General features: G+C 33.6%; 1 protein-coding gene across 3 annotated transcripts in view; it reads left to right on the top strand.

The window, feature by feature from the left end:
* REV3L (REV3 like, DNA directed polymerase zeta catalytic subunit) overlaps positions 1 to 20,057 on the top strand; it is a 170,057-nt gene that overhangs the window by 86,986 nt on the left and 63,014 nt on the right. For all 3 annotated transcript variants that reach the window (XM_045544191.1, XM_045544190.1, XM_045544192.1), the window contains exons 6-13: positions 44 to 138; positions 702 to 806; positions 1,861 to 1,945; positions 2,033 to 2,181; positions 7,629 to 7,748; positions 11,409 to 11,643; positions 13,870 to 14,012; positions 14,601 to 18,756. In XM_045544191.1, the coding sequence (XP_045400147.1) occupies positions 44 to 138; positions 702 to 806; positions 1,861 to 1,945; positions 2,033 to 2,181; positions 7,629 to 7,748; positions 11,409 to 11,643; positions 13,870 to 14,012; positions 14,601 to 18,756 (5,088 nt within the window). The remainder of the gene's footprint in view (positions 1 to 43; positions 139 to 701; positions 807 to 1,860; positions 1,946 to 2,032; positions 2,182 to 7,628; positions 7,749 to 11,408; positions 11,644 to 13,869; positions 14,013 to 14,600; positions 18,757 to 20,057) is intronic.

Below are 20,057 nucleotides of genomic sequence, written 5' to 3'. Positions count from 1 at the left end.
CTGTAACACAATTATTGTGTTTTTTGATATCTTTTTATTACAGCTCTTTGATACTGGAAGGTGTTGAACCACAGAGTACATGTGAATTAGAAGTGGATGCTGTAGCTGCTGACATCTTAAATCGGCTAGACATTGAAGGTACATACACAATTATTCATAATATATGCTTTTATTTTTTAAAAATTAATGACCAAAGTAGAGTGGAAAAAGTAGGGAAGAAAACATTACTAGAGAACTAAGATATTATAAAAGGTCAATGCAAGATATTATGAAGATTGTTTCTATACTTCTGATGACGCATTTTTTCATTTACATTTTCATTCGTATGAGTAAGTTTGCATAGATATGAAACTAAAGTAAGTGTAACACTACATAGAATTAGCCAATATAAAGTAATTTAATATACTCTGCCTTTTGATTTTTTAATTTTCGGATTATATACCAGGGAGGGGAGTCATGTCTATTGACTATCCTCAAATGTTTGATATTCACTTGCTGGGTTTGGGAACCAGTAGGAAGAAAACTAAAAAAGGAATAACATAAGAAATTTAGGTTGGGATAGTTTGTCCATTTTATTACACAAAGAAGTTAATTGTTTTTTTAAAGGCAATATTTTTTAAAGAAAAGTTTAGATTTTTTTTTTTTAAGCAAGTATTTTTCACCTTGACCCTTGTGGTATTGAGGTATTGTTGTGATTACAGCTCAAATTGGTGCAAACCCTGGTCTACAGGCCATATGGGAAGATGAAAAACAACGGCGAAGAAACAGAAACGAAACCTCTCAAATTAGTCAACCTGAATCACAAGGTATAAACCGAGTAGCACTCTGATGATTTTTCTGAACTAAATATTTTAATGAAAAAGTTTAAGCCATTGAGTTTTTCCCGTTACATTAGAGTTTACTTTTCAAATTACCTGTAAATTTTCAGTGTATTTTTCCTGTTGTCATTGCTGTACAACCACTTGTTATTTATCTTTACAGCTATCTCCAAAGTGTAACCTATTGTCTCTCTCTCTTCCATGAGAAATTGACATCTTCACTGTCCTTGGTTTTCAGTACACCTTGTCCTCTTGCTCCATTTTTTTGTTCCTTTTTCATCCCCTAGTATGTTCTATTCTTCTGTATTTCCATATGAGCTATAGAGAACTCACAGAAGATCATGAATCCCAACTTAGAAACACCATTTAGTTCATTATGCTTTGAAAATGTAGCCCATGAAATACTGCCCCTAAATTTTTTTCTGGGTATGTTATATAAACTCTCACTTTGTTCATTATAAACAGCTCTGAAAAAAATACTCATTTATTATTAAATGCTGCTGCATTCAAAAAGAATTTGAGGGAGCTTAAATAATACCAAGGACACAACAAAATTTTAAAAATAAAAGTAAAAGAATAAGAGACATAATTCAGAAGGCAAATATATTTGAAATATAACAGTAAACCTGTACTAAGTCCAATTAAAATTTCAAATTTTTCTTATTACTGTCTTGGACACTAGAAATGTTTTGATAAATTTTGACTGCCTTTTAAAATTGAAATATTTTAAGGGGAAAATTTCTATTTTCAGGGTATATGATATATTTATAGGTAGAGAACAATGATTTTCTGTTTTAGATTTAGGTTGTTATAGAACTTAATCTCGAACTAACTTTAAGTGTCTAATTTATAACTTAAGTAACAACCATTTCTCTTTTGTTTGATTCTGTAATATGACTACATTTGGGTGGTGTTACATGTGTCCAAAGAAAGATAGGAAATTGCTACTGTTTTAAAAGCTACTTTAGGAGAAAGGAAAATATTTTATTCATTTGCTGTCTACATTTTTTAATATTTTTTAATGCACTTTTAAAATTCAAAGATCGCAGGTTTGTGCCAGCAACAGAAAGTGAAAAAAAATTTCAGAAGAGACTTCAGGAAATTCTCAAACAGAATGATTTCTCTGTGTAAGTGATTATTTATTATAGATCTCAGAACTAATTTTATTGCTTTGTTATGTAGTTTGTTATAAAGGATATGTTTTAATTAAGCAGAACATTATCAGGATCTGTGGACTACAGTGATGGATCCCAGGATTTCTCAGCTGAGTTAACATTGCACTCTGAGGTTCTGTCTCCTGAAATGCTCCAGTGTACACCAGCCAATATGATAGAAGTCCACAAAGACACAGAGTTGAACAAAGGTAAGATTTCCTTTTCAAGTATACAGAAAATACTACAACAAACATCTGTGTATTTAGCATTGTAGTATTAATACTTGGTTGAGTTTACTAGGGTTTTTTCCCCTAAGAAATACATTATGGATATAGCAAAAATCCCTCCCATTCTATCACCTTTTCTACATCTCTAAAGATAAGCACTATCTTGAAGTTGGCGCAAGCTGTTACCATATGTTATTTTGTATTTTCTTATATTTGTATGTCTACCATAATACTATTGTTTGTAAGTTTTAAATTTTACATAAATGGGCAAGGCACAGTGGCTCAAACCTGTAATCCTAGCACTTTGGGAAGCTGAAGAAGGAGGATCGCTTGAGGTCAGGAGTTCAAGACTAGCCTGAACAAGAGCGAGATCCCGTCTCTACAAAAAATAGAAAAATTAGCTGGGTGTGATGGGGCATGCCTGTAGTCCCAGCTACTTGGGAGGCTGGGGCAGGAGGATTGCTCGAGCCTAGGAGTTGTGGGTTGTAATGAGCTATGATGATGCCACTGCACTCTAGCCTTGACAACAGAGTGAGACCTTGTCTTAAAAAAAAAAAAAAAGAAAGAAAAGAAAATTTTACATAAATGACATCCTACTTCGCATAGATTAAGCAACCTGCTTTTTTCATTCAACATTATATTTTTTATTTATTTATTTATTTATTTATTTTTTTATTTCAGCTCTTCATGGGGGTACAAAAGCTCAGGTTACATACATTGTCCGTGTCCCGCCCATCCCCCTGAGTCAGAGCCTCAGGCGTGTCCATTCTCCAGACAGTGCGCCTGGCATTCACCAAGTAGTCATACCTCCATCCCCTCCCCCCCCACCTCCCCGAGTCAGCACCTTCAAGCATGACCATTCCCCAGATGGTGCGCAATGCACTAATCATGTAGGCATACATCCATCCCCTTCCCCCACCCCCTCAACATTATATTTTTAAGCAACTTAACTCTGATATAATTTATGTAACAAAATTCACTCATTTTAAGTATATCATTTAATAATTTATAGTAAATTTACAAAGTTGTGCAGACATTTTCACAATCCCACTTTAGAACATTTCCACCAGCCCAAAGAATCCCTTCTGTTCGTTTGCAATTATGCCTGTTTCCACCTCTAAACCCAAGTAACCAGTAACCTTCTTTTCTCTCTACATTTGCCTTGTCCTTTGGATCCTGTATATTATATAAATGAAAGCATACAATATATAGATTTTTGTGTCTGGCTTCTTTCACTTAGCATAATACTTTCAAGGTTTATCCATTTGTAGTATCTATCAGTATTTCATTCTTTTTCATTGCTGAATGGTATTCCATTGTATACCACATTTTGTTAATTCATTCATCAGTTGATAGGTATTTGAATTGTCTTCACTTTTGCCTGTTAGTAATGATGCTACTATAAACAGTAAAACATGAATTTTAGTATAAATACCCTAAAGAGTTATAAAATAATGGAAATAGTAGCAAATGAAACCAGTTTGAGAATAAATTTAACTATGAAGATTACCTTTGCAGAGCAAAAAAAAAAAAATAATGCTGCTGTGAACATTTGAGTACAAGTCTTTGTATGGGTATATGTTTTCATTTCTCTTGAGTAGATACCACGGAGTGGAATTAATTAAATTTAATTAAAACTTTCAAGCTATTTCCCAAAGTGGCAACACTGTTTTACATTTCCACCAGCAATATGTGAGGGTTTCTGTGGCTCCATGGCTTTACTAACACTTGTTATTATCTGTCTCTTAACTTTGAAAATGTTCATTCATTTTAGCTGCTGATTAGTGTTCCATTTTAAGACTAAACAGTTTTTTCTGTTTCTCTATTTTACAAGTATTAAATGGTTTTCACTTTTGCACTTAATGCTGTCTCTGTTTCCTTATGGCTGTGTGCAGGAGTTTCTTTACAGAACACATACAGAAAAGTAAATTGCTGGATGTTAGAGTGTATGCATTATACTCTCCTTAGATAGCATCTGTTCTAACAGTTTTTCTGTAATGCAGTTTAGCTTATACATGATTGGTAAATAAGAGAATAATGAAAGTTTTACTCAGAAGTCACATTGCTTCATATGCAATTTTTCTAGGTAAGGGGAGCCTCAACAACATTTGATAGTATCAAATAATAGATATAAAAAATTTTGCCACTGTGATTCTTTGAAATGGTATCTCTGTATTTAAATCTGTATTTCCTGATTATGTGTGAATTTGAGAATCTTTAAAGGCCATTTGGATTTCTCCATTTGAGAATTGTTTATTTATCTTCCTTGCTCATTTTCTATAAAGTCACTAGTCTTTTTCTTACTGATTTCAAGTTCCTCATATTTCCTAGGTATTAAGCTTTTATCAATTACATTTACTGTAGAGATACTTTCTCTCCATCTAGACTTGTCCTGTAGAAATCTTCAGAAAAATATTAGATTCTTTTCCCCTCTTTTTTAAAAATTTATTTTTATTTTTAGCGTTTTACATGTCTTCAGTTTTAATGTTGAGTTTACCAATATTCCGTTATGGTTTGGTTTTTGTACCTGGCTTTTGGGTCCTGCCCTACCCTGATATAATGAAAATTTTCTCTTAAGTATTCACCCTAAGACTTGTGTGCTTACAATTTGTTTTTTCACGTTTAGGTCTTTAATTCATCTGAAATTTTACTTTTATAAATAGGATTTAATTGTATCTAGTTAGCTAGCTAGTTGTGCAGACATACTTATTAAATAGGGTTTTCTTCAACACTGAATTCCCCCATCTCTGTCATTTTCCCCTATGTTAATATCACACTATTTTGATTATTGTTGTTTTATAAGATCTAGTCAGGGCAAATCTTTCCTTATTCCACTCCAAAATTGTCTTGTCTACTCTTGATCCTTTAAAAAAGCTCTCCCATGAGTTAATTTTACAATCAGATTGTTTTGTTTCTGTGAAGAACGCTGTTGGGATTTTATTGGGAATTCATTGAATCTATAGATTGGTTTGAGAACACTTTTTGTCTTTCTGTATCAAATTGTCTCATCTACGAACATGATATATTTCTCATTTTGTTTGGTTTTTCATGTCCTTCAATAAAGTTTTTAAATTTCTTTGTGAAATTATTGTGTATCTTGTATTATATATATTCCAAGCACTTTATAATTGTTACAGTTATTAAGTTTTATCTTTAAAAAATTACATCTTCTGTTTGCTAGTATTTAGGAACTTCACTGACCTTTGAGTCATGTTTTTTGTCATCTTGTATCCAACAACTTTTATAAGTGCTAATAGTTTAGATGTATTTTCCCTTGGATTTTTATTATCTGCAAATAGCTATTTTATTTTATTACTTCCTTTCTTGTGTTAATACTTTTTTTCCATATCTTAATGTACTGCCTCAAAATTCTAGGATAATGTTAAGTATAAATGTTAATAGTCTTTCTCCTCACTTTCTCCTCACTTCTATATTTCATTAATTATGAAATTTACTACAGATAGTAGATATACTTTAATCATGTTAATATCCCTTTTAGTTCTTGTTTGCTAAGAAATTTGTTGTTTTTAATGTCATGAGTGTATATTAAATTTTACCAAATGTACTTTTATTCTTTTACTTTTAATGTGATGGGTTACATTAAAACAATTTTTATTTTCTAATGTTAAACTACCCTTGCACTGGTGAAATAAACCTTTCTTGGTCTCAGTGTGTGTTTTTTTAAGCATTGCTATATATACTTTGCTAATATTTTATTTAGAATTCCAGCTTTTTTTAATAATTGAGAAAGATCCATACTTTTCTCCATTAAATGAGTTGTGGAGCTTTTTTTCTTTTTCAACTCTCTTTTTAAGAATTTGTATTAGATGGGAATAATCTGTTTCTTAAAGATTTGATAGATCTCATCTGTAAAATCATCTAGACTTAGTACAGTTTTGTGTGGTTAGATTTTGTGTGTTCAAGAGTGGAGGGTAAAGGGGGTGGATTTAAACTACTAGGTTAATTTCCATAGTTGTTATGTGTCTACTCAAGATTTCTATTTCTGCCTGAGTCATGTTTTATGTCATATTTTTTCCTAAGGAATTATCCATTTTACCTGATTTTTCCATATTTTTGTTATAAAGTTGTTCATAGTATTATTTTAACATCTTTGATTTTCCCTTTGGCACTCCTCGTTTTATTCCTAAGATAATTTTTTTTTTTTTTTTTGAGACAGTCTCACCACTTCACCCTGGGTAGACTGCAGTGATGTCATCATAGCTCACCGCAACCTCCAACTCCGGGGCTCAAACAATCTTCCTGCCTCAGCCTCCTGAGTAGCTGGGAGTACAGGCGCATGCCACTGTGCCTGGCTAATTTTTCTATTTTTTGTAGAGGTGGGGTCTCGCTCTTGCTCAGGCTGGTCTTGAACTCCTGAGCTCAACCAGTCCTCCTGTCTCAGCCTCTCAGAGTGCTAGGATTACAGGCGTGAGCCACCGAGACCAGCCCCTAATATAATTCACTTATGCTTTCTCTATAATTTGTTTTGATCATCTTTGCCAGTCTTGTCTATTTTATTATTAGTTTTAGAGAACCGGCTTGTTTTATTGATCCTCTCAATTGTTTTTTGTTTTAGGATAAGCTATTTTTCTAGTTTTTTGTTCGTTCATTTGTTTTGATTAAACACTCCTCATTAACCCAGCTATGTCCTAGGATGTATTACCTGAAAAGTATTTCTTCCTGAAGATTTTAACTCTCTTTTAAAAGCTTGAAAGCATTTATTCTTAAGTCTGATTTAATATATCTGAAACAGGAAAACAGAAATGTTTTCCCGTTCCTCTCATGTAACTACCTGCAATTTTTTGGCATGTAGTCATTTTATCTCCTAATACTATGTGCTTTCTATTCTGTCTTTCCTATATGACTGGATTGTAATATGGGATTCATTTTATCTTTGTTCTTAAAATTATATAATCCCTCTGTGTATTAGACCTGCTATAAAAATCACATGTTGAAAGACTAATATTTTTAGATAATGAATTGAAAGCTTTCTGAGAAATATAAAATTAATGGAAAATGAATTTATTTGTTTTTGAACCATAGAGAATAAAGAGTTTTATTATTCAAATAAGATAGTTTGTACTTTTTTCCCCTTTGCATATTTTAATATGCAGTGATTTTTAACAGAGTAATGTAACTATCTACACATACTAGGTAGGATTGGAGAGGCTATAGAAATTATAAATGTCTGGTGTTACAGTAGATTCAGAGTTTGTTTTATTTTGTTTTTATTAATCCATGTGACTGCTTAGATATCTCTGTGGCTTTTTATTAAATTTTATTACGTTTTTATTTAGAATATATCATTAACACTTCGAAATTTTGAATAGGTTTATGTTGTGATACTTCCTAATTTACACAGATTTTAAGCAATGAATTTCAGATTTAGGCCACTGCTTTAATGTTTTTGTATTCTTTGTCATCTTAAGGTCACGTTAGACACAAAGTGGAGGAAGCCCTTATTAATGAAGAAGCAATTTTGAACCTCATGGAAAATAGTCAGACTTTTCAGCCTTTAACCCAAAGACTGAGTGAGTCACCAGTTTTCAGTAAGTAACAGTGCTACTATAAATATTCAGGATTTTAAATCAGTGAATGTGTGTGTTGTGAGAGGGGGTATTTTTTTCTTTGATTTGAAGACATTAATGTTGAATGTTAAATAAATACTATATATAAAAATGAAACCTTGCATTAAATTAAGTAGCTTTGTTTTTTTGTTTTCTACACAGCTTTTTCTAAAAAACAATTGTGAAAGAATAATTTTTTAAAATTTTACTTTGCTTGGGGGAAAGCCATATTGCTTTAGAGGAAAAATGCACTTATTTTGAATTAATATTCTCCAAAGTTAAGCACATTAATAAAACACTATAATTGGTTCTTTTTTGGCAAGTATCAGAAATCTCACTGGACAATTCCTTTCAAGCCATGTTTTTTTAAGAGACAGAGTCTCACTTTGTCGTCTAGGCTGAAGTACAGTGGCATGAGATAGCTCACTGCAGCCTTGAACTCCTGGGCTCAAGTGATCCTCCTGCCTCAGCTTCCCCGGTACCTGGGACTACAGACATGTACCACCACAGCTAGCTACTTTTTTTTTTTAAGAGACAGGGTCTTGCTATATTGCCCAGGCTAATCTCGAACTCCTGGCTTCAAGTGATCCTCCCACCTCAGCCTTCTGAGTCACTGGAATTGCAGGCGTGAGCTATTGTGCCCAGCATCAGGCCATTAATTTTTGGCTAGCTTAGCACATGACAGTTATTTCTGAATGTTTTTGCATCACCCTAAATACATTCTCCTTAGCATCATAAACCATTTACAAGATTTCTTTTCAATAATTTAACCTAACTTACTGACATCTTTTATAGAAACTTATTTGATATTTTGTTGTATAAAGTGAGTTATTGTTAAGCTTCATGCCTCTTGTTTTGCTTGAGGTAGTGATTTTATGTTTCTTTCCTTTCTCACTTTCTATTTTTCATTTTTATAGCACCAAATATAATCACAGCTCAATGTAATGTCCTCTCTATATTATTTACATTTTCATCTGAATGGAACATAAATTGACTGATTGTGAACAATACCGAAGCTATTGTTCACACTCATATTTCAAAAACATTTTTAACAGGGGTAGGGAACTTTTTCTTCTTTTTCTTTTTATTGTACATATTATGGGATACATAGTGATGTTTCAGTGCATATAATGTGTGGTGATCAGATCAGGGTCATTAACATGTCCATCCACTCTTGGGCTCAAGGGAACCTCCCACTTCAGTCTCCCAAGTAGCTAGGACTGTAGGTGTATGCCACCGCATCTGTTTTTTCTTTTTTAAATGAGTGGCCACATGCAGAAAGAAGTCACCCTAAGAACACATTAAAAAATTAACTTTAGGTTTACAATCTAAAATGTTCTATTTCTCCATTTGAATAAGTCAATATATATACCAATGTATTTAAATTATATTCTGGTTATAAAAAGTAAACAGTTAAGAGAGGGACATAGAAAAGTTAAGGAATTTAAAAAGAGGAGAGTTAGAGAAGCATATACCTATTCCATTGCATTACACAAATATATCATTAGCAGATACAATTCCACCTTGCCCAAGGTTATGAAAAAGCAATCTCAATGTTATCAAAAATCTGAGAAGAAAATATCTATAATCCATTTGCTACTACTTTTTTTTTTTAAAGTATGAGGCAGAAAAAAACTAATTCTAGGTTTAAGAAATGGATCATTGCCAAAATGGCTCTTATAAGCAAATATTTTCATTTTGTATTACATTTGGTAGCATGACTGAACCAATTTCTTTCATGTCAACAAAGAAAACCTAAAACTTGATATTTTAGTGAATGAGGAATGTATTACCTTATTTACAGAGAAAATGGTTGTGTAGTAGATTATAACAAATCTCCATCTCCCTAATCTTTTTTAAAAATAATAGCTTTATTGAGGTATAATTCACATACCATAAAATTTACCTTTTATTGGCTGGGCACGGTGGCTCATGCCTATAATCCTAGCACTCTGGGAAGCCGAGGCAGGTGGATCATTTGAGCTTAAGAGTTAGAAACCAGCCTGAGCAAGAGCGAGACCCTGTCTCTACTAAAAAAATAGAAAGAAATTAGCTGGACAACTAAAAGTATATAGAAAAAATTAGCCGGGCATGATGGCGCAGGTCTGTAGTCCCAGCTACTCAGGAGGCTGAGGCAGAAGGATTGCTTGAGCCCAGGAGTTTGAGGTTGCTGTGAGCTAGGCTGATGCCACGGCACTCTGGCCTGGGCAACAGAGTGAGACTCTGTCTCAAAAAAAAAAAATAAATAAATAAATAAATAAATAAATTTACCTTTTATTATATACAGTGCAGTGATTTTTAGCATATTCATGGAGTTTTACAACCATTACCACTATCTGATTTTAGAACATTTTCATCACCCCAAAAAGAGACCCTGAATCCATTAGCATTCACTCCCCAGTCTTCCTCCCAGCCCCTGGCAACCACTAATTTATTTTCTCTTTTGCTGGATTTACCTGTTTGGGACATTTCATATAAATGGAGTCATATAATATATAGCCTTTTGTATCTGGCTGCTTTGATTTAGCATAATGTTTTCAAAGTTCGTCCATGTTGTAGCATGTATCAGTACTTCATTTCTTTTTCTTGCTGAATAATATTCCATCATATGGATAGTATACATTTTTTTAGTTCATCAGTTCTTGGGTATTTGGGTTGTTTCTGCTTTCTGGGCTATTATGAATAATGCTACTATCATTATTCATGCATAGGTTTTTGTGTGGACATATGTTTTCTGTTCTCTTGGATATATATGTGAAAGTGGCATGGCTGGATTATATGATAACTCTGTTTAACATTTTGAGGAACAACCAATGGCTACACCATTTTGTAATATGACCAGCCATGTATGAGAATTCCAATTTCTTCACATCCTTGTCAACACTTGATATTATCTGTCTTTTTGATTTTAGCAATCCTAACATGTATGAAGTGGTTTTATATGTATAGTATAACACTGTTGACCACTTTCAAAGCTCTCTTGTATTTTCCCACTACAGATTTCATTTGACTATTCTGTGAACTAAGTAAAGCTTAAGTGTGGGATAAGATGTTTACATGTATAATTTTTAAGGTACTTCCTTAGCATTAATTCATATATTTATTATATGTTTTATATTTATTTTTAATACTTTTGACCATGTTTCATTTACTGCTCCTCAAGGTTAAGTGTGTACTAAGATCTTATCTTGTTAAAATGCAAATTCCTGTCAGGTGCAATGGCATGCACCTATAGTCCCAGCTACACTGGAGGCTGAGGTAGAAGAATTGCTTGAGCCCAGGAGCTCAAGGCCAGCCTGGGCAACATAGCAAGACCCCAATACGTAAAATAAATGAATCAATACAAGAAAATGTAAATTTCTGAGTCCTGTCCTAGAAATTCTGATTCACTACCTGTATGATGGGGTCTGAGAATCTTATTTTTAATGATTGCACTAAATTATTCTAATGCAGATGATCCAAGGATCACACTCTGATGGGAGAGCTACATGACCACCTGAACCTTTACACCGACTGTATTCTTTTAGCATCTGCCAGTGTCTATGATGTTGTTATTTTATAATTGATCCAATAATTGAACTGTTGGATTATTTAAAAATTTTAAGTTACTTGTTAGTGACTGCTTCACTTATTTTATGGTAGACAATAGTCCTGATGAGGCTCTGGTACATCTTCTTGCTGGTTTGGAAAATGATGGATATCAGGGGGAAAGAAATAGGATGCCATCACCATGTCACTCCTTTGGAAATAATAAATATCCCCAAAATAGTGATGATGAAGAAAATGAACCACAGATTGAAAAAGAGGAAATGGAGCTTAGTTTGGTGATGTCCCAGAGATGGGACAGCAATATTGAAGAACATTGTGCCAAAAAGAGGTAACTTTTTAATTATTTCAGGTATTTTAATAACTTTCTTTTGTCGTTATTGTTCTTTAATCAGAAATTATTTCCTTGTAGACTAAATTGATTTCTTTTAAATCTCTTTTAAGTAGTGGTCTGTTTTTCATATGGCATATATTTTGTATTCTAAGCAAAATAAAGTGTTCTTACATTTAAAAAGATTAACCTAACTTTTAGGAGTCATCTGTTTATCTATGTAGTGAGAGTGATAAATGGGGCAAAATCAAAGTGGCTGCTTATCTCAGAACTTGAAAAAAAGAATGGCTTTGATAGTTACATTGTTGTGAATTGGAGCAACAAGATGCAGAGTCAGCTGAAGATGAGGAATTGCTTCCAGGTCTGATTATGCTGAAGGAATTAGATATTAAAAATTAATAAATAAAAGAGTCTCAGAAGCAAACACTGGTATTCTGTGTTGTTTCTCAAATGATGAAGATGGCACTGTGGTTTTCTAAGTCAGTCTTAGTGAACTTGAGTGATTTGATTCTGCCCCTGAGCTGTATGCTCCGTGTATAGAAAAAAATAAAGCCTCTGAACCTGAAAGACTGAGTATCCTTCTCCTTTAAATTTTGTAGGCTATCCTAAAACTTTTTTAAAGCCTATGTTTGAAATCTTCAACCCAAAACCATTACTGAAAGGTGAAAGGGTAATCTATAAATTCAGTATTCATTTGTATAAAAAATAGGTTTTTATTTTTCTACTTAATCAGGATATGAGAATCTTCAGACATGATGTTCTATTGTGCTCTCTGACACAGTCTCTACTATAATAACAGACACAGTTTGTCCCATGATTAAATTCATGCTTGTGTGTTCATTGACTAAACCAATTCTGTGAAAACCATTGCCAGTTTAACCTTGGTTAAAAAAATTTAACATATATTAGAGAGAGATTGAATAGTAGAAACATATTGTCTAGAAAAGAAATTATTAATTCTACTGTGTATAGTCGGTGCTATATTCCACCTAAGCACTATATTTTAAGTATACTAAGAAGTAAAGGAAAGGGAAAGGAGAGGAAGAAAACTAGAAGGATCTATGAACACTGTTACTTTTGAAAAACATTTGAATAGATAATGTTTGGTTTAATTAGAGGAGTTATGAGACAGGTAATAAATGTCTTCATATATTTTAAAGATTATCATGTGAAAAATGGCATAGACCTGTTCTGTATGGCTGCAGAGAACAAAAGCAGGAATACTGTATGGAAGTTGAAAAGAAAGATTTTGTGTAATGTAGGAAGACAGTTAATAACAATTAGAGTCATTAACAATGGAAAGATTACCCTAGAAGACAGCAAGCCCCTATACAGAGAATGTAAAAGCAGAGATTGTGTCAGGTCTGTTAAAAATAGGATTTTTGCATTGGGTAGCAAGTTGGACTAAATGACCTCTGATATCTCTTTTCAGATCTTAAGGGAGTGATTTTATGACAAATTGTGATTTGGAAAGGCTTAATGGAGAAACTGTTCCATTATAATACAGGGATATTATTTTCAAGTTTTTGAGACCTGAGAAAGAAAAAATTACATATGGATAGAAAGTTTGCCTGTCCAGATAAAAGGGAAAGTGTAAAATTAGTATCAATATGAGATGAAACTTAAGAGACTATCTATCTGGACATCACCGTCCATCTGAATTTCTCAATAACCATACTTTGTAGTCACTGTCAGATTGACTCAATACCTTTACTACTTCCTAGCCCCTCTCTGATCCCTGATATTTTCTCTTCAGTCCCAACCTAAATGCCTCCTCACTCATCTTTTTGTTCTTGTTTTTTCCAATTGAGAATGTAGTGATTGTATATTTATTGAGACTTATTAAAATATGCTAGACCTTTTTAGAGATTACTGAGTTCTCACTCAAGCTATATGTGTACATCTGAGGATAGAATGAAAGGGATAATATTAGAAAGAACATGATTAGATATGATAATCCAGAATATTATGGAGCTATAAATGCAGGAATTATGGTGTTTTCTAGCTCACATAAAAGGGATTATAAAGTCTATTTATAATAACTTATTGCAGGTATTATAGTAAGACATATTAATAAAGCATAGTAAATCGTTTTCTTTTTAAAGTTACAATTTTCAGATCTTTTTTAGCATTTTACTATTATAGAGTCAAATTAGACAAATCACTTACATCTGAGATGCTCTTTTCTAATGATTATACCCACTGATGAATTTTAATATTCTTTAGATCACTGTGCAGAAATACCCACAGAAGTTCAACTGAAGATGAAGACTCGTCTTCAGAAGAAGAAATGGAATGGAGTGATAACAGTTTGCTTCTAGCCAATCTTTCTATACCTCAGTTAGATGGAACTGCAGATGAAAATAGTGGTAAGTAAACTACTGTGAGCTTTGGTTATTTAGGGGCTAAAAATATATTTGATTTTGAAACTATAGCCACACTTCCTATATAGTTAGCTAAGTGAGGCTATAGTGATACTTCTTTTGAAAGAATCTAGATATATATGATTCTTTCTCATTTCTAAGAGGATATATAACATTTGTTGATCACTGGTTTCAAGCTTCATTATCAGTTTATCATGTTAACATTTAAGTAGCATAAGAAACTGTAAGAAATACGCTCATTTTATTTGAAGTGATAATGTAAAGAAGCATATTATTTTATAAAAAAATTTTAAGGTGACAGTATTTTTCCCTTATTTCCCTAAAGGCACTGAATATTAATATAATCTATTTATGATCAAAGGAATATGTATTTTAAATAATTATAACTAACTCTTAATTATTTAGGTTATTATCTTAATGGTAGGAGTGACCTTTTTGTTAAGATAACCATTTCAAACACACAAACTTAACTTCATATAATACCTTTCATAGTGATAGTATCTTAGTATGGGAAAATATTTCAAAAATTAAAAAAGAGTAGAATGAAATAAATTCATTTTTCCCTCATTCCAGACAATCCATTGAACAACGAAAATTCCAGAACCCACTCTTCTGTGATTGCAACGAGCAAGCTATCAGTAAAACCCTCCATCTTTCACAAAGATGCTGCTACGTTAGAACCCCCCTCATCTGCTAAGATTACCTTTCAGTGTAAACACACAAGTGCCCTTTCTTCCCATGTTTTGAACAAGGAAGATTTAATTGAAGACCTTTCACAGCCAAACAACATAGAAAAAGGTCTAGATAATTCAGTCACTTCTTTTACAAATGAAAGCACTTACTCTATGAAATACCCTGGATCTTTAAGCAGTACTGTTCATTCAGAAAATTCTCATAAAGAGAGTAATAAGAAAGATATCCTCCCAGTATCTTCCTGTGAAACTAGTATTTTTGATTATGATGAAGATATTCCATCTGTTACAAGACAAGTACCAAGTAGAAAGTATACAAACATTAGAAAGATTGAAAAGGATGCCCCTTTTATACATATGCACCGTCACCCTAATGAGAATACATTGGGCAAAAACTCTTTCAACTTTCCTGACTTAAGTCATCCAAAAAATAAACTATCCTCTGAAGGAAATGAAAAAGGAAACAGCACAGCTTTAAACAGTTTATTCCCTTCACCATTTACTGAAAATTGTGAATTGCTATCTTGCTCAGGGGAGAATAGAACTATGGTACATTCTCTTAGTAGCATTGCTGATGAAAGTGGACTAAATAAACTTAAAATTAGGTATGAAGAATTTCAAGAACATAAAACAGAAAAACCAAGCCTCAGCCAGCAAGCAGCACATTATATGTTTTTTCCCAGTGTTGTTCTTTCTAATTGTCTCACTAGACCACAGAAACTATCTCCTGTCACATATAAACTACAACCTGGCAATAAACCATCCCGGTTAAAACTGAGTAAAAAGAAACTTGTAGGTCATCAGGAGCCTTCTACCAAAAGTAATGAGACTAGATCCACAAAAGATAATTGTATACAAAATAATCCTTGTAATAATCATCCTGAGAAGGATAATATATTGGCCAGTGATTTAATTAAAAGCACTCGTGGAGCTTTTGAAAATAAAACACCTACAGATGGTTTGATAGACTGTCATTTTGGAGATGGAACCTTAGAAACTGAGCAGTCCTTTGGACTGTATGGAAATAAATACACACTTAGAGCCAAACGCAAGGTAAATTATGAGACTGAAGATAGTGAGTCAAGTTTTGTAACACACAACACAAAAATTAGCCTACCTCATCCTATGGAAATTGGTGACAGTTTAGATGGAACTCTGAAATCTCGAAAACGAAGAAAAATGTCTAAAAAGCTTCCCCCTGTCATCATAAAGTATATTATTATTAACAGATTTAGAGGGAGAAAAAATATGCTTGTGAAGCTAGGAAAAATAGACTCTAAAGAAAAACAAGTAACATTAACAGAGGAAAAAATAGAACTATATAAAAAGCTTGCACCTTTGAAGGATTTTTGGCCAAAAGTTCCTGACTCCCCTGCAACCAAATATCCCATTTATCCACTAACACCAAAGAAAAGTCACAGAAGAAAATCAAAACATAAGTCTGCTAAGAAAAAAACTGGTAAGCAACAAAGGACAAATAGTGAAAATATTAAAAGAACTTTGTCTTTCAGAAAAAAACGGTCACATGCTATTCTTTCTCCTCCCTCACCATCTTACAATGCTGAAACCGAAGACTGTGACTTGAATTATAGTGATGTTATGTCTAAACTAGGTTTTCTTTCTGAAAGAAGCACAAGTCCCATAAATTCCTCTCCACCTCGCTGCTGGTCTCCCACAGATCCAAGAGCTGAAGAAATTATGGCTGCTGCAGAAAAGGAAGCAATGCTTTTTAAGGGTCCTAATGCATATAATAGTAAGACTGTTAATTCTCGTATAGGAAAAAATAGTCGAGCGAAAGCACAGGTTAAGAAATCAAAAGCAAAGCTTATTAATCCCTCTGTAGTTACTAAGAAAAGGAACAAACGAAATCAGACAAATAAACTAGTAGATGATGGAAAAAAGAAACCAAGAGCAAAACAGAAACAAAAAACAAATGAGAAAGGTACATCAAGAAAGCACATAACACTTAAGGATGAAAAAATAAAATCTCAGTCTGGTGCTGAAGTTAAGTTTGTGCTAAAACACCAGAATGTGTCTGAGCTTACAAACAGTTCTGGAGGCTCTCTACTTTTTAAACAGAAAGATGCACCACTAACAGGCTCTGCTGTAGATCATCCTCTTTCTGCTCCCCTACCCACTGGAATTAATGCACAACAGAAGTTATCTGGCTGCTTTTCTTTCTTAGAAAGCAAGAAGTCTATAGATTTGCAGACATTCCCCAGTTCACGAGATGATTTGCATCCATCAATTGTCTGTAATTCCGTAGGACATGGAATCTCAAAAATTAATGTTCAAAGATCTCATAATCAAAGTGCTATGTTCACCCTAAAAGAATCAGCCTTGATTCAAAAAAATATATTTGACCTTTCCAACCATTTGTCTCAGGTAGCACAGAATACACAGATATCTTCGGGTATAATGTCTCCAAAGACAGAAGATAATTCAAACATACAAAAAAACCATTTGTCATCTATTGGAAAGTTAAATGAATATCGCAATTCCATAGAATCAAAGCCGGACCAGGCATATGCTCGTAATTTTTTGCATTGCAAAGATAGTCAGCAGCAGATTGTGTGCAAGGCAGAACAGTCAAAGCGCAGTGAAACTTGTTCTCCAGGAAATGCAGCTTCAGAGGAAAGCCAAATACCTAATAATTGCTTTGTAACTTCCTTAAGAAGTCCAATCAAACAAACAGCTTGGGAGCAAAAACAAAGGGGCTTTATTATAGATATGTCAAATTTTAAACCTGAAAGGGTAAAACAAAGGTCATTGTCAGAAGCAATTTCACAAACCAAAGCACTTTCTCAGTGTAAAAATCGAAATGTGTCAACACATTCGGCATTTGGTGAAGGACAGTCTGGACTGGCAGTTCTAAAAGAATTGTTACAAAAAAGACAGCAGAAAGCACAAAATGCAGATATGCAAGACCCATTACCTAATAAAAATCAACCAAACAAAAATATTTCTGATTCTCTTGAACATAACAAAGCAAATAAACGGACACGATCAGTAACATCTCCAAGAAAACCTCGAACTCCCAGAAGTACAAAACCTAAAGAAAAAATTCCCAAACTTCTAAAAGTAGACTCTCTAAATTTACAAAACTCTGGCCAGTTGGATAACTGTCCATCAGATAGTCCCATCTTTTTTTCAGATCCAGGTTTTGAAAGTTGTTATTCACTTGAAGATAGCTTATCTCCTGAACATAATTATAATTTTGATATTAACACAATAGGTCAGACTGGATTTTGTAGCCTTTATTCTGGAAGTCAGTTTGTCCCAGCTGATCAGAATTTGCCTCAAAAGTTCTTAAGTGATGCCGTTCAGGATCTTTTTCCAGGACAAGCTATAGAAAAAAATGAGTTTTTAAGTCATGACAACCAGAAGTGTGATGAAGATAAGCATCATGTCTCAGACTCAGCCTCATGGATTAGATCTGGTACTTTAAGTCCTGAACTTTTTGAGAAATCATCCATAGACAGCAATGAGAATCATCGGCACAACCAGTGGAAAACTAGCTTTCATCCTCTTAAAACTCGGTCTAATTCAATAATGGATTCTTTCTGTGTTCAGCAGGCAGAGGCCTGTCTAAATGAAAAATCCAGATTGAATAGGAGTTCAGTAAGCAAAGAAGTTTTTCTTAGCCTCCCACAGCCAAGCAATTCAGACTGGATTCAAGGTCACACCAGAAAAGAAATGGGACAGTCTCTTGACTCAGTTAATACCTCTTTTACTACAATACTCTCCTCCCCTGATGGTGAACTTGTGGAGGTGGCCTCTGAAGATTTAGAATTGTATGTTTCAAGAAACAATGATATGTTGACACCAACTCCTGATAGTTCACCAAGGTCTACCAGCTCTCCCTCACAATCAAAAAATGGCAGTTTCACCCCTCGAACTGCTCACATTCTAAAACCACTTATGTCCCCACCAAGTAGGGAAGAAATTATGGCAACTTTGTTGGATCATGACCTTTCTGAAACTGTTTACCAGGAACCATTTTGCAGTAATCCTTCTGATGTACCAGAAAAGCCCAGGTAATCAGAATTTTTTTCCCTTGGGTCACTCTAAATAATTGTAATGTATATAATATTTGATACCTGACTACTAGTTTTCTGTCTGTGACACTGTATTTGTAAGTATATCATTGTGAAAACTATTCGTAATTACAGACTTTATTAAGAAAATTCACAAACTAAATGGATGGTTGCTCCTGGAGAAATTTATTTAAGTTGATGAGTATTGGACTTGGGTCTACTGTTATTTAGTACCATGTCTCCATTAAGGATTAGAGGTGCTCACTCTAATTAGATGCAAGATTAAGAAGGATGTCATGATACTTTAAAAGTATTACAATGATCATCTTAAAAATAGTGTTTTTTAAATGTTAAACTTCATTTTTTAAAAAGTGTTTGAAAATGACATACATATGCATTTAAGTACTCCTATGATATGTCTCTAAATGAAGATTATGTTTTAAGTTGTTTCTACTATAAACCTCTTTCTTTCCATGTGGTTTCAACATCTTGAGTCATATTGTTAGTATTGTTAGTTTATGAAGTTATTAGGGGTGCAAATGGACTTTGGTTTCCCTTACCTCCTTTCTTTTAAGCATCTTTTCAGAGAATTGATAGACAGACACACACACACACACGCACAGCAAATAGTAAAACGGGAATCAGTACTAGTTTATCAGTAGTTGAGTAGTTGTGCTGTACCACCTTCATCACCAAGTTAGGGTATATCTGATAAGAGCTAAATTGGAGAACATAGCTTAATCCAGGAGGTTTAAATGATGGTTCTTGTTCCTGCCCATGTGTCTGTGATCTTTTATACTTAACCAGTTACAGAGAGAGGCAGTTCATATCAACTGTCCAGTCAGAAGCAGAAGGGGATGACTGAGACTGCTAAGGCAATCCCTGCTTTAGTCTAAATCATGGAAAGAAGAGCAGAAGCAACACTGACCTGGAGCAATACCATGTTCCTAACTCCAGTGGGTGGTTGGGTGGGTGGGAGATACAATATGGATACATGTCATTTATCATTTGTTCAAGCCTATAGAACATAGCAAGCCAAGAGTGAACCCAAATGTAAACTGTGGACTTTGAGTGATTATGATGTGTCAAAGAAGGTTCATCATTTGTAACACATGTACCATTCTGGTGAGGGATGGTGATAATTGGCTATGCATGTGTGGGGGCACACAAATGAGAAATCTGCATACCTTTCTTTCAGTTTTCCTGTGAACCTACAACTGCTTTAAAAAAATGTCTTTTTTAAAAAATTAAATCCAGAAAATCCCACAATGAATGTCAGGCTTTTACTCAACAGATTAGTA

This window comes from Lemur catta, chromosome 2 (genome assembly GCF_020740605.2).
Source record: "Lemur catta isolate mLemCat1 chromosome 2, mLemCat1.pri, whole genome shotgun sequence".
Taxonomy (NCBI): domain Eukaryota; kingdom Metazoa; phylum Chordata; class Mammalia; order Primates; family Lemuridae; genus Lemur; species Lemur catta.
This window is presented reverse-complemented; position numbering and strand designations above follow the sequence as displayed.